Raw genomic sequence first — 26904 nt, 5'->3', positions numbered from 1 at the left:
ATTTCGATAAACCGTCTAGGAGAAGTGTTTCAAAATATGTGATGTGCAAAAATCATAATCATAATCATAACTCAAATTCTTCTAAGATTCACTATATAGTTTAATGTTTAAAACTTGTTCAGATTCATACAACACACATGTCCACCAAATTTGGTTCATTTCCGTGAATGTATGTGTCAACCACAACAGACAATGAATTAGGTGGCGCTATAGAGTCCCTGAGCCACACCCTAGGCTACTGAGTCTGTCTCTCAGTAGAGGTATCAATGCTACAGTTAGTTGCCAAATTTCAAGAGTTTTAGAGCATGCCAAGTTGGTGAAAAAGGGCACAACATTTCCGGTATGAGGATTCCACTATAATAATAATAATAATCTGAGCAAAAACAATAGGGCCTTGCACCTACGGTGCAGCCACTTCAGTGGCCCCACCTCGGTGCTCGGGCCCTAATGATAATCTGAACAAAAACAATAGGGCCTTGCACCTACGGTGCAGCCGCTGCTACAGCGGCCGCACCTCGGTGCTCGGGCCCTAATAATCTGAGCAAAAACAATAGGGCCTTGCACCTACGGTGCAGCCACTTCAGTGGCCGCACCACGGTGCTCGGGCCCTAATAATCTGAGCAAAAACAATAGGGCTTTGCACCTACGGTGCAGCCACTTTCAGTGGCCGCACCTCGGTGCTCGGGCCCTAACTAAGCTTTTTATGGTTGCCACTTTGGGTCGAATCAGTGACGCAGGCACGTCAGGTCAAAACCAGGCCATTTTTGTTGGTATATCACTAGGTGGCAGTCTCGCTAGATCACTTTCCGGAAACTTTACCGGCATATTTCATGAAAGACGCTATATCTCCATTACTAGAAAACAAACAGGGATTTTGATGAAAACTAGCCACTGTTTAGTTTGGGATTTCTCAGGAACAGAGGCACGTAGAAATAAACAGTTTGTACCCACTGAGAGCTTAAAGTCTCTACAGTATGTGTTCATAGCTATAACATAGGATATACACTGTACTGTGGCTGTACAAAAATCTTCAACAATGATCTAGATCCCTGGCACTCTGGGATAAGGCTTCCAAAAACAGAGCGGCATTCAAAGTGTCAAAGGAGAGATCTGGAATTTTTTCACATAGATGTCTGTTTCTTGAGGACAAGTACTGTATGATTAGTTTTACCTAGCTTGTGTTGCTACAACCTGCAGCTAACGCAGCCAGTCAGCTACAGTGCTACACTCTGGGTACATGTCCGTGAGCTCCCATGTACATGAGTAGAGAGCCTGATTAAAGAGTTTGATTTTCTTCTTTCGCAGTGTGATTAGTGGTGTTGGAGAACTGGACCTTTATAGAACTGATCCAGACACTGTTGATTTGATGCCTGGGTCCAGTCCAGATGTTGAAGAGAAGCCTTACCCTGATTGTCCATACCTATTGTTAGATGTACGTGAACGAGACTTATATGACCAGTGTCATATCATCAGTGGTAAGATATCTTTTTGTTTTTGTTGAATTGATGTTTTTGGTTTCCCATAAATTGTTGTCTGGTATATCTGGCTTATTTGTCTTGATTGAATTATATTTAGAAATTGGAGTTCATTCATTGTTATTGATTCAATAATGATTTCTTCTTTACTTTTCCTTATACAGCATTAAGTTATCCCATTGCAACCCTTTCACGGACAATAAACCCTTTCACCATGGAAGTGCTCAATTATGTATCCTTTAGTGCTGTCAATCGGTTAAAACAATTAATTGCAATTAATCTCATGAATGTCCTAGTTCACTCACGATTAATCGCACATTTTTATCTGTTCAAAATGTCCCTTGATTTATTATTTTAACACTCTTATCAAAGTAAAGTGGATAGGCTTGCTTTGTGCAAATGTTTTTATTTTTATTTTATTGCAAACCACAGTATAGTGTTACAGCCATTCATGTCTGTAGTAATACTGTCAATAAGTAGGCCTATTGGGAACTCCTCATACATGCAACAATACAACAATACATGGACACTTCTTGGACATAGCATGTGATCCATGTGCCATACGCATGCGGGCACTCCAAGTAAGCAAGATAATAGGTCTATACTAGGGATGCACCGATCCGATATTTGGATCGGATATCGGCCCCGATATGAACAAAATAGCTGGATCGGGATCGGAAAAAATGAGCAGATCCATGGACCGATCCGAATTTAATTTCGTTTAAAAAAAAAAAAGGCTGAGCCATGATGCGCAACCAGCCATTTAACGCCGCTGTAGCAAACAGCTCACTGCTGCGGATTAGAGTGTGCCTCACCTCACTGTGTGCTATGAGTGTCTAAATTCACGGATGGGATAAATACAGATACCAAATTTGTGTCATAGGATCAAAAGAATGTCTATACTAACCTCCATTTGTCATAGATTAATTACGATCTTCATGCGTTTTGTTGCATTTAGGCAACACGTTTAATGTGTAGTCAACACAAAATAGGCTACTCAAACTAAACACATTGTCATTTTCATCTCATATCTAAACTGTTCTTGGTATCAAAACATGCAAATGTTCAAATTGGCTGTTAAAAACTTCTCATTTATTAGATAAAACGTACAACTTCTACCGTTTACCACCATTCAAACTCCGTGTGAACTAATTAGTTTATCGTGGGGAAACTGAGGGACCGTACCACTATGAGTAAATAGAGGGTTTCGCGGGTGACACCATTTTGGCAGGGGTGTTTCAATGTATGTCACTAATATGGGATTTTTATCTGCAAAATTGTTTTGATGGGAGAAAATTATGCATTTGTTGAGTTTCATGTCAGCTAGTTAGATTTATTATTTAGTAATAACTGTGAACATGATTTTGAATGCTGTTCCAAGTTGCTGCTGGTGCTTTTTTTGCTGCTGGTGCTTTTTTGGTGCTTTTTTGGTGATTTTTTCTTAGGAAAGTAATGTTTAGTTAGGGAAAGAATGTTTTAGTCAAGCCTGATGCCTTTAGTCTTTTCCACATGGTGAGGTATACAGTTTATTAATTGGGGGCCAAGCAGCGAAGCTGCGAAGCACCCATAGTGTTTGTACCTTTTCCTATTATATATTCTTCTCCTCTGGAAGTCTATGGCAGCCCATAGATCCATACAGTAAAAAGTTGTGAAATTTGGCACACTTATTCTACACACAACTCTAAGCACTTTCACCAATTTACAGACTCCAGACCTCAAACCTCTAGCGCCACCAACAGGTCAAAATTCATCAATTTTTCAACAACATTAATGCAAATATCTCTGCCATGCTTGAACCTATCAAGCTCAAACTTGCTCAGTGTATTAAGGCAAGAGTCAAGGCCCCACCCACCAATTAACAAGACTTTTCCATGAACGCTGTAGCGCCACCAACAGACCAAAGTCAAAACTTTCAAAAGGCTACTCCGGTCACAAATTTCATCCGATTCTCACCAAAATTTGCACACATCATCTTCAGACCATGCCTTCTTATTGCATTGCTTTTTGGAAGAATTGACAAAATTATTTGCCCGTAACAGCCAATCAACTTAGGCGGCGAAGCCGCCACACAGACATTAAACTTATATCTCTATGGAAGCCATAGAACCATACTGTAAAAAGTTCTGAAATTTAACACACATATTCCGCTATGGCCAATGGCCACTTTCCCCAATTTACAGACTCCAGACGCCAAAACTGTAGCGCCACCAACAGGTCAAAATTCATCAATTTTTCAACAACATTAATGTAAATATCTCTGCTATGCTTGAACCTATCAAGCTGAAACCTCCTGAGTGTATTAAGGCAAAAGGTATGGCCCCACCCACCAATTCACAAGACTTTTCCATTAACGCTGTAGCGCCACCAACAGACCAAGATCAAAACTTTCAAAAGGTTTCACAGGTCACAAATTTCCTCCATTTCTCACCAAAATTTGCACACACCATCTTCAGACCATGCCTTCTTATTGCATTGCTTTCTGGAAGAATTGACAAAATAATTTGCGCGTAACAGCCAATCAAAATTGGCGGCGAAGCCGCCACACAGACATTAAACCCATATCTCTATGGAAGCCTTAGAACCATACAGTAAAAAGTTCTGAAATTTAACACACATATTTCTCTATGGCCAATGACCACTTTCCCCAATTTACAGACTCCAGACCCCAAAACTCTAGCGCCACCAACAGGTCAAAATTCATCAATTTTTCAACAACATTAATGCAAATATCTCTGCTATGCTTGAACCTATCAAGCTCAAACTTGCTCAGTGTATTAAGACAAAAGTCAAGGCCCCACCCACCAATTAACAAGACTTTTCCATGATTGCTGTAGCGCCACCAACAGACCAAGTTCAAAACTTCCAAAAAGTTTCACAGGTCTTAAATTTCATCCGATTCTCACCAAAATTTGCACAAACCATCTTCAGACCATGCCTTCTTACTGCATTGCTTTGTGGAACAATTGACGGAAGTGCTCGCCTCTAACAGCCAATCCAAATTGGCGGTGAAGCCGCCACACAGGAAGTGAACCTACATCTCAGCAAGGCTTTCACGTATCAAGACTTGGGAACACATCCCAAGGACACACACACAAAAAAAAAAAAATAGAAATTAATTTTGGCTATTTTCTTAACATCCACTCTCTCTCTGTCCCAAACCCAGACAAAAGCACATACACTCTCCTCTATGGTGGTCGTGGGGGGCGGGGGTTCCATTTGCACACGCCCACTCTCCCATTTCATGTGTTTTGACCACTAGGGGGGTGCTATAATCACATGAAGTCATCTCATTTTTCGTTCATGTTTTCATCTCTCTCTCAAAGTCAGACACAAGCACACACACTCTCCTCTATGGTGGTCATGGGGGGGTGACTTTCCCACATTTTCCCATGGACTTCCTGGATGACCACTACGTCTATCCACGTGGTAAGACACCTGGGATTTTCCGCTGTTGTGCCTCAGCCGGAGGCCATGTGAATCTTAGTAATGCCGCAGCCTCGAAAGGGATAGAGGGACTTACTCACTGTTAAACATGCTGCTAGTTCATTCTCTATATATAGCCCACTCTTACCAGAGGTGTCTCTGCGACGGTGTGTGTTTGGACGATTGAGAGCTGAGCATTGTGGGTAAATCACACTCAAAGAGTTTAAAGGGGGCCAAGCAACAACATTAATGCAAATATCTCTGCTATGCTTGAACCTCTCAAGCTCAAACTTGCTCAGTGTATTAAGGCAAAAGTCAAGGCCCCACCCACCAATTAACAAGACTTTTCCATGATTGCTGTAGCGCCACTAGGGGCGCTATAATTAGCAAAACTTTCTTGGATCGACACCAAACTTGGTACGTGGACTTGTGAGCACATCCTTAGGACCTGCGTAAATTTGGTGACGTTTGAACACTAGGGGCGCTATAATTAGCAAAACTTTCTCGGATCACCACCAAACTTGGTACGTGGACTTGTGAGCACATTCTGAGAACCTGCGCTAAATTTGGTGACGTTTGAACACTAGGGGCGCTATAATTAGCAAAACTTTCTCGGATCGACACCAAACTTGGTACGTGGATTTGTGAGCACATCCTGAGGACCTAAACTAAATTTGGTGACGTTTGAACACTAGGGGCACTATAATTAGCAAAACTTTCTCGTATCGACACCAAACTTGGTACGTGGACTTGAGAGCACATCCTGAGGACAATGCGCTAAATTTGCTGACAAATCCAACGCTGCAAAAATCTTCAAACCTCCCTGCTTGGCCCCTCATTGCTGCTTGCAGCTATATTTAATAATGATATCGGATCGGTATCGGATATCGACCGATATGCAGAGCCCAGGCATCGGTATCGAGACTAAAAAAGTCGGATCGGTGCATCCCTAGTCTATACAATACATATACATCTCTCTGCATTTTCTTGTCGTAGCGTGTTCTCTGTTTGGGGCTTCCTAATATTACTGCCTCAGGCAGAATACCCTTAGCTTGTGACAAAAGGGGGTCGCAAGACCTTTATTAGGAAGTCGTAACATGGAGAGAGCAAATGACAGACAAAGCCAAGTTGATGCACAGTATTGAATGTATAGAAAAGCATACAAATAATATATGAAAATATAATGTTAATCACTTCTATGTAATAACTGTTCATTAATATTCACTTCTAAAACATAAGATTTGTTAGTAATCCAAAATTTCTACTACATTTTCCCTCCTTTGGGGCTTAAGGCCACAAAGAAATTTTAGTAAACAAAAAATAAAAAAAATGTATGTCCAATTCCACCTAAACATTGTTCTATCCCTGTAACACATACTATATTAATTCAATCTGTGCTAGTACACAATCAAGATGCAGAACTTGCAGAATCTTCAGAAGTCCTATAGGGAAAAAGCTAATTTGAAAAGACTTTTCTTTTGACACACCCAGCTGGTCTCTTTTGTCCCTGCTACAGTTGTACTAGCTTGGAAAGCCATACAGTGCCCTCCATAATTATTGGCACCCCTGGTGAAGATGTGTTCTTTAGCTTCTAATAAATTCATTTTTTTCCAAATAATATAGGACCACAATGAAAAAAAGCGTAAAATCCAACCTTTAATACAAGTGCATTTATTTAGAAGGAAAAAAATCCCACATTAAGAAATAATTATTTTACATCAAATCATGTGTGCCACAATTATTGGCACCCCTGATGTTAATGCTTTGTACAACCCCCTTTTGCTAATAAAACAGCACCTAATCTTGTCTTATAATGTTTCACAAGATTAGAGAAAACAGAAAGAGGGATCTTCGACCATTCCTCGTTGCACAAAATCTCCAAATCATCCAACGACCTGAGTTCTCTCCTCTGCACTCTCCTCTTCAACTCACCCCACATGTTTTCAATGGGGTTGAGGTCTGGGAACTGAGATGGCCATGGTAGGAGCTTGATACGGTGTCTGGTGAGCCATTTCTGTGTAGACTTGGCCATATGTTTAGGGTCATTACCTTGCTGAAAGACCCAGTGACGACCCATCTTCAGGCCACCAGATTTTAAAATGTCCTGGTATTTCAAAGCATTCATGATGCCATGCACCCTAACAAGGTTCCCAGGCCCTTTGGAAGAGAAACAGGCCCACAGCATCACCGATCCTCCCCCATACTTCACAGTGGGCATGAGGTGCTGTTCTGCATACTCATCTTTTTGTTACGCCAGACCCACTTAGAGTGTTTGTTGCCAAAAAGCTCTAACTTTGTCTCATCTTACCAAAGCACACGGTCCCAGTTGAAGGCCCAGTACCGCTCCAGATGTTTGTGCTTATGATTTTGAGTGAGAAAGGTTTTTTTCCCTGCATGCCTCCCAAACAACTTGTTGGCATGTAGATAGCGCCTGAGGGTTGTTTTGGAGACTTTGTGACCCCAAGATGCAACCATTTGATGCAATTCTGTAACAGTGAGTTTTGGAGATTTTTTTATTTCTCTTACCATCCTCCTCACTGTGCGTGGTGGCAAAATAAACTTGCGTCCTCTTCCAGGCTTGTTTACCACTGTTCCAGTTGTTTTAAACTTCTTAATGATTCCTCTGATCATAGATAGGGGCAGGTGTGCGAGTGGCTATTTTCTTATAGCCATTGCCTTACTTGTGAAGGTCGACACACATCTGCCTTACTTGAACAGAGTGTTCCTTTGTCTTTCCCATGTTGAAGAGAAATGGCCTCTGTGTTACGTCATATTGATAGCCCAGGGAAACAGGAAGAGAATTACTAATTAAATGTTCCTCCTTACTTGTGAAGGTCGACACACATCTGCCTTACTTGAACAGTGTGTTCCTTTGTCTTTCCCATGTTGAAGAGAAATGGCCTCTGTGTTACGTCATATTGATAGCCCAGGGAAACAGGAAGAGAATTACTAATTAAATGTTCCTACATACTCTGATTGACTTTGTAAACTACTGTAGAAATGTCAGAAATGACAGAAATACTTTAATTACATTTATTTCCTAGGAATTGTTAGGGGTGCCAATAATTGTGGAACAGGTGATTTTATGAAGAATAATTATTTCTCAGTCAGGGATTTTTTTCCCACCTTAAAATTCTCTTGAGTTTAAGGTTACATTTTTCTACAATTTTCAGTGTGAGAGTATGCTTCTACAATAAAAAATGTATTTATTTTAAGGCTTTTAACGCATCTTAACCAGGGGTGCCAATAATCGTGGAGGGCGCTGTATATACTCCTCTAGAGAAGACATAATCAGTAAAAACACACAGGATAACACTAGTCCCATTCTACTCCCAGTTACAAAACAACAAACGCTCTAATCTATCTTCAACAGCAGAGCTGGCTTGGGTTTTAAGGCCCACCCCAGGTGACTGTCCAGCGATAGTTGAATCTAGCTAAACTGGAAATAAAACAGTGCTAGTTCAGTGTATACTGAAATCTTGTTTCTGCTTTTAATATCCACCACAGATTTGGATGATGGATTGTTGGATGTGCTAATTTGAATGGACACTGGTGTGTTATAATTGATTTCCCTTTCCTCAAAGGAATAACTTCACATGTGTACTTAGGTGTAATAGGTTAGAATCGAAACATATTTCCCTTGGTTCACTTCACTTGCAGTCCAGTACTTTTTAGATGTAATACAAGTTAAAACAGCACGATCTTGCAACACTTCTCTTATCCCCGATGGAATATATATCCAAAGGCCTACTGGCGAAGTTTGCAAAAACCACCACTGGTCAACCTCAAGCATAGAATCACCAGTCAGTTCAAATAGTGTTCCGGATCTTTCACCACTCTACCGTGCGACAGATGAATCCAGGAGTCTCTTTCCGCGACTCTCACTGCAGTGGGTGTAGACCTTGATACGGTCCTCTCCAACATTCCTGATTCCACTGTTTCCTTCGAAAGTCCTTAACAAGCACCATTATGTATCCAGGAAACTTTGAGGCAAAGCCAACGCCACCTGTTGGAAAACAGAATAGAGAGAGCAGCAATCAGTTCTTGCATGTAACCAAACAAGTTACAGTGGGTACGGGTTGAGAATGCACCTTCTCCCGCGGGACTCCCGAAGAGATCCCGCAGGCCGTCAAGCCGATTTTTTTCGAGGCTAAGGCAATGTACCCAAACAACCACCAGGTGGCAGAAAGTTTCATCCCGCATTTCAAAATGATGAAGACCGCATATCCGTCAATAGTCGACTCCTTAATCTCATTTAATCATTACAATGAAGGTGATGACTGGCGAAATTATTCAAACGACGTTTCAATGAACCATTGTTGAAATGAATGAAAATGGTTATAGAAAATCGCCTACAGCCTAACGCCGACACAGCTGATTCTTTGATTGATTCTAAGCTGTTTTGATGTAGGGGATGGGTAAACTGGCGCGCTACAAACATGTTACCAATCAAATGTAATATTAGTAGGACTAGCCTACTTAGACACTTTAGTCATAGGCAACGTTGCCATGTTAATTTGGGCTAGAAGTGCTTGCTTGTGGTGGCGCTTGTGGTGGCGCTCCTGTCCGCTGCTTCTCCCGAATTGTGTGGCAAATTTGTCAGCAATCAGCTTAAATGTCAAATCATATTTATTTCTCTTTGTCGCCATGGTATTGGGGGAAACGCGGAGAAACGAGATGGTCAGTCCTCGTATTTTTTTTTCGCGTTTCGTTATAAGAAATATATAAGTAATAGTTAGTCTTCTTCCGTATTGAACAGATACGGGACGAATTTGTTCCGTATTTTAAGGAACTACTCAATGCACACACACTACAATGAAAAACACACAAAGAAATCACTAAACATATAGCCTACAACCTAATGACACTTTAATGCAGCGTTTCTCAAACTATGGGCCGCGAAACGTGGAGACTGCTGCTGGTCTGCGAGACATGGAGTGAAATTAGGTCCGGTGATCTGATAATTTGCTGCGCAATTGACCAAGCAACCGCGGACCGACAGAAAAAGAAAGCAAACGTTGCTGCGGAAATGCTTGCTAATTTGATGTGTTTAAACATAGAGCCATACAATTAGGTGTGTCTGTTATTATGATAATTTTCGAGCATAACTGCTTGTCCATAGCTCAGGTGTTAAAAGCCTTGCCATAAGCACTGCTGCAGGTGCTTCTTTTATTATGCGGTTAGAGCATAAGCGCTTACTCATATAGACTATAACTCAGGGACAGGTGCAAAACCACCAACTGGGATGGATCGAAGGGCAAGCAAGCACTGCCACACAACGTGAAGGCCTTTGTGTTGTCAACACTAAACAGAAAGTTTCCTACGATGGGGAGAAGTGGCCGCAAGGACTGCATCGATAAGATCAACGAATACAGTAATGTTTTACAACCCAGCTGGTATCCGCTGTTCATTCCGACATATCCCCACTCGGCGGTAGGCCTAGGCCTATTTAACTTTTTTTTTTCAAACAACGTGCCATTCCGACATGAGGTCATTAATAGGCTATTAATGTCATAACTATTAGGCTATCATTAGGCTTACTATGCATGGCTGTAGGCAGCTATGAGGCCACTGAGATCTGGACCTCATCGGTTTTGTGAAAGCCGATTGGAAATACATAAGTTTAGAGCGAACGTTTCAACTATGTTTGCCATGGTAGACAAAAACACTCAAATAAAACAATAGCCTAAAAAATAACTGCATGCGTAATGGACACGGCTCTATATCCTAAATAATTTTCGAGGTTCGCCATTTGGTAATATGACCTATCCTTACTGACAATAATTTAGATTGAGCACAACTAAAGTTGCACGAAGGCAAAATACAGTCCTAAAAGCCTATTCTATATAGCCTGGCCAATATTGTAGATGTGCAAAAGCAGCATTTGCGTGCGTGCTTGCCGGTGAGGTGTAGCCTACAAAAATGAGCATAACATCTGATTATTAAAGTATGGCTATAGGATATAGGCTATAGAGAAGAGTTGGTTTAAAATTCAAGTGTAGTAAAAAAAGTTTGTGCACATCCCCGGTCAAGGTGCAGAACAAGAGTAGGCTAAATCATAAAAAAAATGGAAAAAGGTTCGCACACTTGAAATCCTTCTTTTTTGATTTGATTTTATTTTCGTGTGGTCTTCTTCAGATTAAAATTCAAGTACGTGCGCTATTTAACCCCTCGAGACCGACTGCAGTCTGCTGACACAGCCAGACGACTCTCCCAACCCATTCATTCGTTTTGGCCGATATAACCCCTTCATTCGTTTTGTGCGTATATAGATTCCTGCATGCTGCATTACCGTGACCCTTAGCCTACCTTGTGGATGATTTTTTCTCATTGGAATACAGCAGGACAGAATGCCTTTTATCTAACAAGCGCAAAAGCTGAGATTGTTGGAAGGACTAGGCTCAACAAACTTGTTTTTCGTTTCTGGGAGATCTCGTTATCGTTTTGGATTGTCGGATTTTTATACTTATTGTTTGGACTTATGGACAATGAACTTTGAGGGGTGGTTGTTAGTGCTTTACAAAGCTTTTTGTTAATAAGTGTCGGTCCTCCTATCCTTCAGCTCACTGCGCGATGCAGTTGCGCATAGTGGCCACGAAGTCATTAACTGTTTACGACACAATACATGATATTTGTGTTTTTCGTTTCTTAGATTTAATGCATGTTTGACATGTAAACAGGCCTTCAGTCCGTTAACTTAAGGCCTTCTTTTGCATGGGGTTGCTCGCATCCGCCCGTAACCTAGACTATTATGTGCGTAGTGGCTGCATCTTGATTAGGCCTATAATAAGAGGCAAATTGTTACAGGACAACTTAAACTGACTTCCCCAATGCTTCCCCGCAGCACATTACATTTTAATATAGGCTAATATAGGATGAACAAAGTCTATGCTATATTAAATCCAGTAGCCTAATAATTCTATGTGCCACGTCCGATTTCGCAAGTGATGTAGTAGGCTACGTCGACATCGACAAACGTCTGTGAGACTACCCATTTCATGAAGAGCAATTGTCTTGTGCGATCATTCCCCCTCCCCCACACTTGTCTAACCAGTTCACTAGACATTATAGCCTACCTATATGCGGCATTGAGGACGATTGCCTCCCTCCCCCCTCTCTCTCGACAGACACTTCCTGACACTAGGGCTCGGGATCATGACATCAAAACTTCGCGGGCACAGCCACATTGGCAGCTTCACTCCTTAGTTTACTATGGATTACTATGGATTTACTCCCGCCTTTTAGTGTGTTCCTGTTACTTAGTTTTTGCCTTCTTGGTAGTATGTTGCTGTGTAGTGGGGTGTAACAGTGCAACCCACGATCGCAAGAGGAAAAGAATAAATCGCTAGCCTACTATATTTCTGCTTCTTGTCTTGTGCATCTGAATGAATGGATATTACGTTCAGTGCGCTACCAAATGGCGGCGATATTCCTAGAATGCAAGGCGTGTGCCCGAGCCCTATTATGTAAATGTAAAAATGTGTGTGTGTGTGTGCGCTGAACCACGAATTCACATAGGCTATTAACTTTTCTTTTCAGCAGACATCGCAATCATAAAAAAATCGCAAAACTTTTTAATAAAATAATGCCTCTTGTCTTAATGGGTTCCGGAGGTTCGTAGAGTAAGTTTTGAACCCCGATCGCTGACGTATGATTAAGATGCCTCAACCAATTACGCCACAGTTCGATTGTCAATCTCTTCGCACTTAGCCAAGAAATATAAAGGATTCAGTCAGTCGAGTTCATTTATTCGCGGCATGCACTTGAAACGCCGATCAAAAGTTCTGACATGTTAAACTGACGTTAGTCATTAATTCACCACATGATAAAATGCTGTTATATTGACTCACAGTAGCCCACGGTAGTCTATGTCTATCTCTGAATCAACATGAACATGCATAACGAGATCCATATATTCTAAGTTGCTAGAAACTTCTTTTGCGGGGCTAGGCCTACTAGTCGATGGTTACAATGAATCACCCTCACTGCCCTATCGCATATCTGACCATCCATTGTTACAATGTTACAAAATGCGCGATCTTCTCCATGCATGTAGCCTACGGTTATAAGCAAAGTGACATGATAGGCATGTAGGCCTATTAAAGATATTTCTGTTAAATACATTTTATTTTCAGTTGTCAAAAGTGGTGGGGACAAAATCTGTGATAAAGTGCTGGGTAAGCTACCCAGCGTCGCCGGTTAAAATGAACATGCCTCCGTTTTAAAATAGCCTATAGGCCTACACATATTTTATTTATAATATGTGTAGCCTACCCTGGAACAAGCCTTAAGCTCTCTGCACTTTATTGTATGTCTCTGCACTTTACTGTTGTCATGTCCTGTCTTCCCTGGTGGTGTCATGTTCTGTCTTGTCTGGATGTATGTCTACGCATGGGATAGCGGGGAACGTAATTTCAATTCCTTTGTATGTATAACACATGTGAAGTATTGACAATAAAACTGACTTGAATTACTTGAATTACATTTCTAAGTATTCCTAGCATTAGGCTAATGTAGCCTAAATGTCCATCTTGTCCATCTCTTTCGTCTTCGCCTTGACAATAATAGCCTATTCACGGAAATGCGGTCTTGTAACCGTAATGAATTAATGAATTAATCTAAGGTTGCCTATATCGAGTCTTTCAGGTTGAATTGAAGGCTTCTAAAACCATTTTAATTAATTTCAACAATGGTTTATTGAAACGTCGTTTGATTATAATTTCGCCAGTCATCACCTTCATTTTAATGATTAAATGAGACGGATTAAATGAGACGGATATGCGGAGCATTTCTCTCCCTCTCCATTGACCAAAACGTTGCTCTGGCATCTCTGCTGGACTGACTGAGTTATAGGCTACGTCGAGTGAGAGAGCCAGCTGTGAGGTACGCTGTAAAACATTCGAAAACTCTGAAACTGCAATCTGACATGCCGAGCGTGATGTCTCTTTTCTCCGCTTGTCACCAGCGCGGTGTCTTCGGGTTTTTCCATGTTTTCCGGTATGAGCCGAACCTACATTTTATTAAGGCAGTCTTATGTTGCCCCCTTGCGGTTGCAGTTTTAATTAAAGTCCCGATGCTTCGGGAGTCCCGATGTGCGGGAAAGAAAGGAGCATTCTCAACCCGTACCATCTGTACCATCTACATTAGGTTAAATTAGGGGAATGAGGTAAACCTGGAATTCGCATGGGACAGGCAGTCAAAATCTCAAATGGACGTAACCCTTTTGATCTTGATGCACGGCCTCTGAGGTAGAGGAGAGCCAAAGGTAGAACAGTCACCCAATCCATCCCAGTTGTGGTAGTTATTACAGTGCATGAAAATGCACTGTACTGTTCTTCCTCGGTCTTCTTCTTCTTCTTCTTCTTATTCTTCTTCTAACGCACGCAATTCAGCTTCAACCGTTTAACGTAGAAACTTAATTCAAACGTTGTTGCGTAGGTCTTGCTTATGCCATGCCTGCTTTGTATTTTTCAACTTTGTAACTTTTATACTTTTTAAACTATTAGTTAAAAACTATTACAATTTCCCCCATAGACTTAACATTGCTCATTATGACATCACGGCAGCAATTAGAATCTTAGGCCAGGTGGCCGGCCACCTGGGCACCAACTGTCAGTTTCTCTGGCTTTAAGCATACAGTCTCTCAGAAGACTACATATCCTGTTAACTGTTTACTCTGTCCACAACTGTTTCAAAATAAAAGTCCTCACTGCAATAATACACTATTAAATCATTTAACCATTGAAACTACTCAACTATTGAACTGTTCAACCATTCCAACTGTCAGTTATTATCCACTATGCCTCCAGTCAACTACATGAAACCTCCATGTACCTAGCAACCAACATAGCAACCATTAAAATTAAGCGTTTATGACCGTTTCCATAGCAACCGACATGATTATACTGCAGTAACTTCTTGTTTCCTGATAGTGGCCACCATGGATACCCTAGCAACAAATGTTTCAAAATAAAAGTCCTCACTAGCAAGTTAGCTAGTTAGCATGGTTAGCATTGTTAGCATAGTTAGCATTTTTAGCATAACTGCAAAAAATCATCAACTAAGTTAGCTAATCAACCTGGTTAGCATTGTTAGCAAATTTAGCATTGTTAGCATAGTTAGCATTTTTAGCATTGCTGCTAGAAATCATTGGTTAAGTTAGCTAATCAACCTGGTTAGCATTGTTAGTAAAGTTAGCATTGCTAGCATAATTAGCATTTTTAGCGTAACTGCTAGAAATCATTAGCTAAGTTAGCTAATCAACATTTTAACATGAATAGAAATCATTAGTTAAGTTAGAACTGGAATGTTTCATCTTTAAACAGTCTACCTTCACACTATCAACTCTCTGTAAACTATGCAACCACCATGTTTACCCTAGCTACACCTTAGTAACCATATCTACATTATCTATCTATTTCTGCATTTTTATGCACTGGTAATTCCTTGGAATTGCATTTCTAGTTTTAATTAATTTAGCTTTCAACATTCCATTAACTCTTTCTACAACACCTCCACTTTGTGTGTGGTATGCACAATGAGTCCTAAAGTTAATTTGTCATTTGTCTGACAAGGTCACAATTACTTTGTTCACAAATGCTGTTATCCAAAGTAAGCTTTTAGGTACACCCCATCTGGGTATCAAATCTTATCAAAGCTTTAGCAACTGACAAGGCATTAGCATGTTTAACAGGATAACATTCTGGCCATTTTGAAAACATCCACAATTACATGGCAATATTCATAACCTCTGCATTTTGTCAATTAAATAAAAATCCATGTTAAAATGGTCCTGATGGTGGTGGATGATGCCCTCCTTGGGTTCTTACTATGGGTGCGGTGTTAAGTAATGCACCTATCACAGTAAGCAGCTGCTGCGGTGGTGAATCCTGATGCAAGTAAAGTTGTTCTACTGTTTTTACTAAAGCTGTTGATCTAAAGCATGATCTAAACCATGAGTGATTTTAGCAACTATATGAAAACACGATTTTAGTAGAACAGGCCTACCTGTTGGAGTATGTAACCACAAATCATCATTACTCTTTTTTACAATTTTATTTTCCCATTTTTTCTTTCTTTTTTATCTGCTGATTTTTTGTGCTTCTTTTAAAGCTTCATTTGATGTTACTATATCTGATATTTGTAAATTCAAAAACAATTGTGTTTTGTTCAAAAGTGTTAACTCTGGTGGTATCCTTCTCTTAACTCCCCCCTTTGCGGCACTTTTAGCAGTGTAGTCAGCCCTCTCTTTACCAATACTGACTTCATCAGCGTCTCTGGTATGCACTGTAATGCGGGAGTAAGATTCCACCGTTTCAAATTGATTCACCACTGCATAGCCACTTCCTACCTCTCCAAATTCCAAGCGTAATGAAGAATTATCAACAAAATATTAAATCAGGGTTAGTAAGGTGTTCCTCAGCTATATCAGGACGAGGTTAAGTATGACATCACAGCAATCATGGCTTTCACCATCTTCAGTGGTTGGTAATAATGTCGATGGGTGAAGAGTAGTACAATGTACAAGTGTGACATGTGCTAAGGTCAACAACACATGTTGGTACAAAAGGAGGCGGGCAGTTGTAAGATGTTATGTCTTTGCTTGTAAAAGCAATGCATGCACATCATGTGGAACATGAACAGTCAAAGGATGCATCAACACTAGATCCGCAAAAACCATTACTGCATTTGAAGCAGCTGCAACAGACTTCAAACAAGGCACTCAGCCTCTTGCTACTGGATCTAGTCTCTTTGACAAGTAAACTAAGAAAGAACAAATAAGACAAATAAGAACGGCCTCACTGCAATTGTTTCCCGTGCAACCTAGACGCCATGAAGTCTGTAAACGAAAATCTAAGCCAGCAAGTTCTGTTCGACAACGAGAGGCGATTTGAAGTCACTTGAAGCGAGCAAGTTAGGCAAGTTTAGGCCGCCGGCCGGTGCTGTTGCTTTGCTAGCGAGAAAAACGCTGCAGAAGCACCGGCAAGTGAGCATTGACTAAGCCATCTAGGCTATGTACACACGTAGCCGAATATTTTTAAAACCAAATATTTCCCCCCCTCTGTTTATAAAATAATTTTATCCACATTACCTCGTTTTGGGAAAGAAAAACCTTCCACACATAACTGAACATCTGCGGTTTCAAGGCACTCAGATCCATGCTTCTGCAGTGAACAGAGGTCGCACGTTTGACGTCAGAGCCGATTTGTTGTGGTTTTGGCGCATATTCTGACGTTCGAAACCGCAGATCTCCGGTTATTTCTGGCTACACGTCAATTTATTCATTGAGAATTCGCAGATCTCCACATGGCCCGGAGTTTTTTTAAATATTCGGTTATATCCGTTGTCATGTGGATGACGGGTCCAAACGTAGACAAATACCTTCAGTTAAGCAGATACCCGGCTACGTGTGTATGGGGCCCAAGTTTATAAGAAGTGGAGGCGTGGCAAAGTTTCGTCACATTCCTCTCGAACATACATTAGGGACTTCATTTTAAAAAAGCTCTTAATTGTTGTAGCCTAATTCAAGCCTAATTCAAACATAGTTCTTCTCACACACACACACACACACACACACACACACACACACACACACACACACACCGAATGTGCATGAATGCACACAGTCACTCACACACACACACACCGAATGTGCAGCTGTAGCATGGTTCAATTAAATTCAATTCAATTCAATTCAATTCAATTTTATTTATAGAGCGCCAAAACATTACACATGTCTCATGGCGCTTTACAGAGTGTTAGACATTCAAAGAGAGCCCATGAGTAACAGGGGCAAGGAAAAACTCCCTAGAATTGGAGATACATATAGGAAGAAACCTCAGACAGACCCACGACTCAAGGGCCCAACCCATCTGCCTTGGGTCAGTTAAAGTACAGTCATTTGTAGTTTGAAAGTTACAATGACAATGAAAGTTCAAATAGTCCAGTGTAGGGAATAAATTGTCCATTAGTAATCCATTAGTTATTTCGGAAGGTGATGGGTCGCTGGGATCCGAGGGCAGGGAATCACAGCAGGCGATGTTAGGGCAGTCATAGGGATGGCGAAGGCAATGGCGATGGTAGGGCAGTCAGAGGGATGTGACTTCAGGTGTGATGAGGGACAGGCACAGAGATGGTTGATGGCTGGTAATGGTTTACCTCACAGGTGAGGTATAGGGGAAAGGGAAGAGAAATAGAGTGTGTTAGTATTACTGTAAGTCATATTAAGTATTAATAAGTATATCAATGGTGATATAAATGGTTATGCTATAGAGGGTTTACAAAACGCTTTTACACACCTCTTTTGTGGGGACAGGTGCGTAGGAATAGGTTACCCAGTTAAACCCGAAGAGGCATCCCGCACATCGTCCACCACGCATGCAAACATCCACCCACCCACCACGCACGCAACATCCACCCACCCACAATGCCCCCCCCCCAATGCCCCCCCCCCCAGGCGAACCCACACACCACCTCTGAACCGCGCGCCGGAGCAGCATGGCCGAACATGGCCAGCCAGAGTCCGCCCACAGGCGGCGCCACCCATCCGCAGACACCCCCCACCACCATCCGCGAGCAGAGAGAACGGGGCCCGCGCCAGCCCGACCCCAACCCCAACACCACGCGAACACACACCACGGCCCGACCAGGACACACAGTCTGATCCGACCCGCCGCCCAGGCCCCCCGGAAGCAGCGCCCCCAGAGCAAAGGTCCAGAATGCTTCATGTCTTTGGACGTGTCATCCTGTCATCCTGTTGACAGGGTCGGGAGGCGTAGGGAGGCGATGTAGTGTAATTAAAATCGTTAAAATCATTGGACATTGGTGTAATGTAATTAAAATCGTTAAAACCATTGGACTTCCACTCTAGAAACACCACCCCAAGAAGGCCCGGACCGCGAGCCCAATCCAAATACAATGCCGCAACAGCCATCCCCTCCGCCATCCACTCCCAGCATTCCCACCTCCCCCGTCCCCCCCATCCCACTAAATGCACAGCCATGCACATCTGATCAGACCGCATGCCCCAGCCAGACCGCCAATATACGTCCACGCAGAGCCACTGGCGAATGGAGCCGACACGAACCCCACCCCCCCCCCATCTACAGACGGCGACGGGAGGCCCCCCGCGGACGGGCAACGCCACCCGCGAACGGACCCCGACCGGCCCAGAGCACCCAGCCACACCACCCAGGTGCGCAGCCCAGACATGATGCGCAAGCCCACCCGGGGAAGGCCCATGACCGAAACGGCGCAAATGGACAAAAGCCCGCATGCGCAATGAATGAACAAATGCCCGCACGCGCAACAGACAGCACGCGGGACCCTCCCCCCCAAACTACACTATAGAGGACAGGACAGGGAGAGAAGGAAAGAGGGAGAGTTGAGAGAGACAGAGGGAGAGGGGAGAAGAGGAGTTGTACGGCATGCCACATAAGAAGTCCATGACAGCGCAATGCTAAAGCAGCATAACTAAGGCATGGTGGAGGGTGGTCAGCACCAGCTCAGGTGTGGTCAGTAGCCACCATGGGATGCATGACTGGGGCACCAGTCACACAAGCCCACAGCAGAGGTGGTCCGTTCCAGTAAAACCCTGAGGTGGTTGAAGTTCCACACTGCACCATACCTAACTATAGGAAGCACTAAAGAGATATGTTTTAAGTCTAGACTTAAAAATAGGGAGGGTGTGACTATTTATGTGACTATTGAGTAGAAGTTCTTGATCAATTATAACTCCTAGATTTTTAACACTTGTGGATGAGGTCAGTGAGAGATCACTATATGTAACTTGTGATGTAGATAGGATGTCCCTAATGTTTTTAGGACCTAAAACCATAACTTCTGTTTTATCTGAGTTCAATAGCAGGAAGTTATTAGTCATCCAAATTTTTATGTCTCTCAGACATGTGTTGAGTTTGGCTAACCGGGTTGGTTCATCTGGCTTTATGGAAATACACAATTATATATCATCTGCATAAGAATGGAAATTAATGCCATGTTTTCTAATTACAGAACCTAGGGGAAGCATATAAAGAGAAAATAATAGGGGCCCTAGTACTGAGCCTTGAGGCACTCCATATTTTACCATAGTCTGGGTGGATGGTTCATTATGGACCTGTACAAATTGTTGGCGGTTAGTAAGGTAAGATCTAAACCAAGCAAGTCCAGAGTCTTTGATACCTATGGAATGTTCAAGCCTGTGAAGTAGTATGTCATGATCTATGGTGTCAAAAGCAGCACTGAGGTCAAGGAGGACTAGTATTGATGCATATCCGTTATCAGCAGCAATGAGGAGGTCATTAAACACTTTAACTAAGGCTGATTCGGTACTGTGGTGGGCTCTAAAGCCAGATTGGTACAGTTATTTTTGTTCATTTGTAAGAAGGCGCCAATTTGTTTGGAAACTATTTTTTCAAGTATTTTTGACATAAAAGGGAGATTAGAAATAGGCCTATAGTTAGCTAGGATATTAGGGTCGAGGCTAGGTTTTTTTGAGTGATGGCTTGATAACAGACATCTTAAACTGCTGTGGAACATGTCCTAATAGCATTGAATTATTTAAAATCTGAAGTAAGGCATTATCGAGGAGGGGGAGAGCAGTCTTAAGAAGGTGAGTAGGAATAGGGTCTAGCAGACTAGTTGCAGATTTTGATGAGGAAATTGTGGAGGTGAGCTCTAATGTGTCGATAGGTGTAAATTAATTAAATGTTGTTCTAGGTTGCCGCTGTGATTCTGTTATGTTTTCACTATCATTTAGCAGTGGAGTATGTGTATTTGGAGAAACTGACTGGTTGTTGATCTTAACTCTAATTGTTTCAATTTTGTCATTAAAGAAGTCCATAAATCATTACTATTTAAGCTCAAATGAATAGATTGGCTTACTTCATTATGGCTCTTTGTTAAGCGGGAGATTGTGCTAAAAAGACATTTTGTATTATTTCTATTTTCTTCAATCAGTGCGGAATAGTAAGCTGACTTGGCCTTGTTAAGTGCTTGTTTGTATGTGATGAGGCTATCTCTCCATTACATGGTAGAATGTTTTCACAGCTGTATATGGTAGAATGTTTTCACAGCTGTTACAGCTTAATGAGCACTATGTAACAATCCATGTCTGCCGCCAAAGCGTCTCAACGTTAACTCTATGGGATTTTTTAACTCTTTTATCGTAAATATCTCAAAAAGTATAAAGTTCACAAATGTGAAAATACATAGAACAACTCTCCGTTTCAAGACTTTTGTAGGAGTGCTTGAATTACGTCAAATGGTTCAGTGGTTCTAGAGCCTTTGATCGTTGATTTTGGTCGGAAGAAGAATAATTTTAAGAAGAACAGGGATAACAGTACATTGCATTTACATGCAATGTAATTAGTGAGCTTATACTTTTACTTAACCCATTTTCTCTTGACCTTCAAGCTGCTTAAGGCACATCTTGTAACTTTGCTCGGACCAATAATTACCATTTGCGGTTATATTTGTGTGTGTGTTTGCCATCTCAAATGACAGCTTATGGATCTGACAGTAGCCAGTTTAGTTAGCAGTTCTTCCTCTGACACCACTGGCTCGGTGCTACTAGATGTCAACCTGATTCAATCTTGTTTGCTATTTATTTATTTATCTTGGTTTTAGTATTATTTTGGCCTTTTTAGTAGCCCCCCTATATGTTTTTATTTGTCTATTTATTTATTAATTTATTGTATGTTTTATCTCTAGTTTTATGGACGTTACAATCTTTATTCCTACAGTGGGTCTTATTGTCATCTTAACTCCCTTTATTATATATCCACCCTTTGTATTTTTTTTTTATTTAATTTATTTGTTTCGGTCTCTGTTTAAGGTAAGTCTGTCTTACCTGTGAAGCACTTTGGGTCAACATGTTTTTAAATGTGTTATAGATAAAGTGACTTGTTCCTATCTTAAAGGGAAACTGCAGGATTGGCGGTTTCGCTTTTCGTTTTCGCTCGTTTTATGCTTGCATCTATCTCTGCAGAGCTTCCCCTAGAGCTTTAGTGTGTATATTTTACACAACTCCTCAATCGGTCAGTCTGTCGTGCCTTTTCATGAGCATGATCGAGACTTCACATGACACTTCCTGGAGTAGACCATGGGTGCGTGCCCAAGGGCTCCTGAAATTGCAAGCGTGGTTCTACCGCTACAGACCACTAGGGCGGCCGAAAAAAACATTGTTCGACTGGCAATGACTCATTTCATCATTTATAACAGCATGAAACTGATTGACTGAAAAATGTTACATAGTTTACCTTTACACCCAAGATAGTGGTAGATTTCTGGGCTTGAGCTCCAGTTTAATTGAACATTGCGCACACAAGCATGTCAATTAAAAAAAATAGGTGCGGTTAGTGTTATCTTAGACCGACTAAAAATCCTTACGCCACTGACCAAGAAAGTGAGTGCAGATGCATGTAGGTTATACTCTGCTAGTCACACAGTTTTAGTGAAGCAAGGTTTAGTGGAACTCTGGTGTTGCACACATGGTCTTGCGTGCAAGCAGATTCCTTCAGATGCACTGACTCAAAATACTGACCCGCTGTCTGATGTTGCACTCCTTATTCTTAAAAAGAATGACAGGTGTCACTCTGAACGGTTTATTGGAAGTTATGCACAAAACACACCCATGACTGATTAAGACCGATTAAGAACAGCTCTTTTGAACAATGCGCCTGGCGTCTGCTCAATGGTGCCTTCCAGGCAGCACTGCCTTCAAGGCACTACTCCGCTCAGTTTAGGGGTAGGATGAGGGTTGAGGGGGTTAGGGTTAGGAATAGGGTAAAGGTAGTGCCTTTTAGGCTGTGCTGCCTGGAAGGTGCCGTTGGGGGCAAAAAACACCATTGAGCCTGTTAAGATAGTGATTTTGGACTGGCCACACCCTAAACATATTTAAACCATCTGCTTCCGACCGTGCCTTTCAGATTGTTAAAATTTAGCACCGTGTTATTTCTGAAGCTAATTGTTTCATGTTTATTTGTTTGTTTTAAAACTCTTTTATTTATGTGTATTTCTAATATGTAGCAAGATATTTCGGTAACACTTTACTTGACGGGTTCATTCATAACACATTCATAACAGCTGTCATGAACTGCACATGAAGCATTCATGACTGATTCATGAAACGTGACTTAACATTCATACCAACACTTTCATGAATGTGGAAGACAAAACGACGAAAACTTGTCAAAATAAAAGTCAAACAATCTAGTAATCCATATACAGGGTATTATGAATCCTCTCGAGCGTTTGTAAACATCTCATGAACATTTTATGAAGTCTACTTCAAATGTCACTTTACTATACAAGTTGTGAAGTATTCATCATACTGGGAAGTGAACTAGGCTACTGACCATTTGTGGACCTCTGAATGGTTGGACATTCCTGTTTTATATATCTTTATATATATTTATAGACAATTTTGCATTCTTCAGAGGTTACTTACTATCAAAAAATAAACAAACAGACAAACTAAATTCTCCTGGACACTGGACTTTCCCGTTGACTAAGATGTGACATGATCAGGTTGGCTAAAACAAAAAAGACAGCAATGCTCCTTTGCGATTGTTGGACTTTTATTTTGACAAGTTTTTGACGTTTTGTCTTCCACATTCATGAAAGGGTTGGTATGAATGTTGAGTCATGCTTCATGAAACAGTCATGAATGCTTCATGTGCAGTTCATGACAGCTGTTATGAATGTGTTATGAACGAACCCATCAAATAAAGTGTTACCGATATTTCTATTGGCTTCCAGGCTGCTTTATTGTGCTACATCTTAAAATTGAGCTGTGTGTTTTGCCAATGGACCGTAAACCTTTTTGCCAGTGTATGTGGGTTAACTTTGGACTTACATTTTTAAATGGAATGCTTTAAATTAACTTTAACAATGAAACCAAACAGAAAAATGTGATTGGAAAGATCATCATTGTCTATGATGAAGATGAACGACTCGCAAGTCAGGCAGCCTCTACAATGTGTGAACGGGGTTTTGAGAACCTCTTCATGCTCTCTGGAGGTAAATTTCCATTCTTCATAATTGACATTTAATATACAATGATATACTTTCTACCTGTATGTCATGTTGTGCACACAGTGTGATATCTAACTCAGACTTTTTTTTTTTTTTGAGGCTTGAAAGTTCTTACACAGAAGTTTCCTAATGGAATGACAACAGGCTTAGTTCCTGTATTGTGTCTGTCTGTGGGCATAGGACATGCACGCTCCAATTTCCATCAAGGCTCTGAAACTGAGAAGAAATGGAGATTCACTGCTGAAGACCTGCAGAACATTCAGAATTATTTGGAGCACTGTCTTATCTCACCCAATCCCAACAGTGAGTATTAGAGCTCATTGCTGCAATGAGTTTACATTTTTACCAGGAAGCAAGTGATATTAACCCTTGTAGGGTGCTCGGGTCTATGGGACTGGTTTTCAGTGTTTGCTAAAAGAAAATAATATGTTTTTTATTATTTCTTCTGACTCAAACTCTTTGGCATTGTCGTATTTTCAATGGCCCAATGGCCATTCAATGGCCTCACAGACTTTGGTGCACGTTCTCGCAAAATTCGTAAGCTCTTAGGACTGTCCCAATGTCGAATTTCAAAAGGCGTGAGTGCTTGAGTACACACTTACCAAGCCCTTTCCATGAGTCTGCTTCAGTGCAGACTTCACCTAAGGGAATTACCCACAGTTCAAAGTGTTGTGACGTTTACTGCGGAGACCATAGGAAAATCCGGATATTACAAAGGTAAACAACAGCACGACACACGTGCGTCTGGCAAATGTCAGCAACGTCTTTGTTATTAAACATCGCCAAGGTACATGTGATCTTGTGAAGTGCTGTCCCAATCACCTATCTGAGCCCATGTGGCCTCACACACTCACTCACTTAGCACCTGAGATCTATTAAGTCTGTGAGTCTTTAGTCCTTAGTCCTCAGGGCTCACATTGGGATTGGGCCAATGACTGTAGCCACGTTTACATGGACAGTTTGGTTTGTCATACCGATTAAACTATTCCGATTGAAAATGTTGTGCCGTCTGTTTACATGGGGTACATTCTATTCCGATCAGGTGCTTTCAAGCGCTTTAAAATCTTTAATCGGAATAGCCGTAGTTGGCTACTTTTCATTGGGAAGATATAGCAGTCAATCCGAATGACCGTATACATGGATGTTCATTCGGAATAGAAACGGACTATACCACCTCTTCCATTCCGATTAAAATTCTGATCGGATCAGGGATTTTCATTCCGATTGAGGTGTTTATATGACAATTTTTATTCCGATTGAGCTGTTATTCTGTTTCTAATCGGAATAGAAGTGTCCATGTCAACGGAGCTTGTGTGTCTGAGTGTGTGCTTGTCTGTGTGTAGGTGTGCAGGAGTGTTGTCTTTCTGCACAATGTGGAAAATGTGGGTAAATCATCATGAATTTGTATAACTTGACTTGTGACTTGCTTGTCCCAAGCTATGACCTGACTTGTCAAAAAATGACTTGGGCTCCGTTCGAATCGGAAGGCAGCTGCCTACTGCCTCCCTCCCATAGAGAGCTCTCTAACTAGACATGACTTAAGTAAGTAAGTAAGTAAGGTTTATTTATAGAGCACATTTAACCACAGCTCACACTGTCCAAAGTGCTGTACAAAGTGCATAAACTAACAAATAATAAAATAGGATAAAATCAGATAAATACATATACAGAACAGTGATTTAGGCTAAGATGACATCAACAGACAACACTTAATTACAGACATAGCAGGGTAGACAATTAACACACAGGGAAGGCCAATGTAAAAAGGTGTGTTTTAAGCCTGGATTTGAAGAGGGTTATTGAGGGGGCATTTCTGATGTCAAGTGGCAGTTGGTTCCACAGCTGGGGGCCAGCAACAGAAAAGGCTCTGTCACCTTTTTGTTTTAGCCGGGACCGTGGGACGTGGAGGAGGCCTTGGCTGGAGGATCTGAGGGACCTGGGGCTACATGGGGATGGATGATGTCAGCTATGTAGCTGGGTGCCAGGCCATGAAGAGCCTTAAAAACCAAAAGCAGGGTTTTGAAATGTATCCTTGACTGGACTGGAAGCCGGAGGCTAGGACAGGTGTAATATGCTCACGCTTTTTTGTGTTGGTGAGCAGTCTAGCTGCTGCATTTTGGACCATCTGAAGTCGTGCCACCAGTGTCAGAGGAAGTCCAAGGTAGAGGGAATTGCAATAGTCTAGACGGGAGGTTATGAAGGCATGGATGACTTTTTCCAGATCATTGTATGAAAGAACAGACTTGAGTTTGGAGATTATTCTTAATTGATAAAAACTGGTCTTTACAACAGATGAAATTTGCTTGTCCAGGTTAAGGTGAGAGTCTAAAATGACACCCAGGTTACGTGCATGAGGTTTCAGATAGGGGGTAAGGGGGCCAAGGTTGACATGGATGGATTTTTTGGGTCTTGAATGCCCAAAGACAATGACTTCAGTTTTGTTGGCATTTAACTGAAGGAAGTTGTTAGCAATCCAGATTTTTATTTCTTCCAAGCAGTCTAAAAGAGGCTGCATGGAGCTGCCAGCCTTAAGTGGGATGTACAGTTGGGAGTCGTCTGCATAGAAGTGGAATGAAATATTGAATTTCCTGATGATGTTACCTAGGGGGAGCATGTACAGGCAGAAAAGTATTGGACCCAAAATGGATCCCTGGGGAACGCCGTAGGACACAGGGGCAGATGATGATGTGCACTGGCCTATGGATACAGAGAAGGTTCTCTGGTGGAGGTAGGAGTGAAACCAGTTTAGAGCTATACCCTTAATGCCAACCCACTGTTCAAGACGCTTTAGAAGTGTACCATGGTCTACAGTGTCAAAAGCAGCACTGAGGTCCAACAGGATCAGAATGGCATCATCACCTGAGTCAAGGGTGAGGAAAAGGTAATTTGTCACCTTTAACAGGGCTGTCTCAGTGCTGTGACGGGCTTTGAAACCAGATTGAAATGGCACTAGGATCTCTGTTGTGTTGAG

The 26904-nt window shown here is 41.6% G+C and overlaps 1 protein-coding gene across 2 annotated transcripts in view; it reads left to right on the top strand.

Annotated features, from left to right (window-relative positions):
• cep41 (centrosomal protein 41) overlaps positions 1-26904 on the top strand; it is an 88991-nt gene that overhangs the window by 51160 nt on the left and 10927 nt on the right. For both annotated transcript variants that reach the window (XR_009940433.1, XM_062547675.1), the window contains exons 8-11: positions 1306-1475; positions 1640-1707; positions 23804-23918; positions 24033-24236. Coding sequence is in view for 1 of the 2 variants with exons in the window: in XM_062547675.1 (XP_062403659.1) it covers positions 1306-1475; positions 1640-1707; positions 23804-23918; positions 24033-24236 (557 nt within the window). In the remaining variant the exon portion in view is untranslated. The remainder of the gene's footprint in view (positions 1-1305; positions 1476-1639; positions 1708-23803; positions 23919-24032; positions 24237-26904) is intronic.

Source organism: Sardina pilchardus, chromosome 10 (assembly GCF_963854185.1).
Source record: "Sardina pilchardus chromosome 10, fSarPil1.1, whole genome shotgun sequence".
In the NCBI taxonomy this organism is placed as follows: domain Eukaryota; kingdom Metazoa; phylum Chordata; class Actinopteri; order Clupeiformes; family Clupeidae; genus Sardina; species Sardina pilchardus.
Note: the sequence above shows the minus strand (reverse complement) of the source record. Positions and strands in the feature narration are given on the sequence as shown.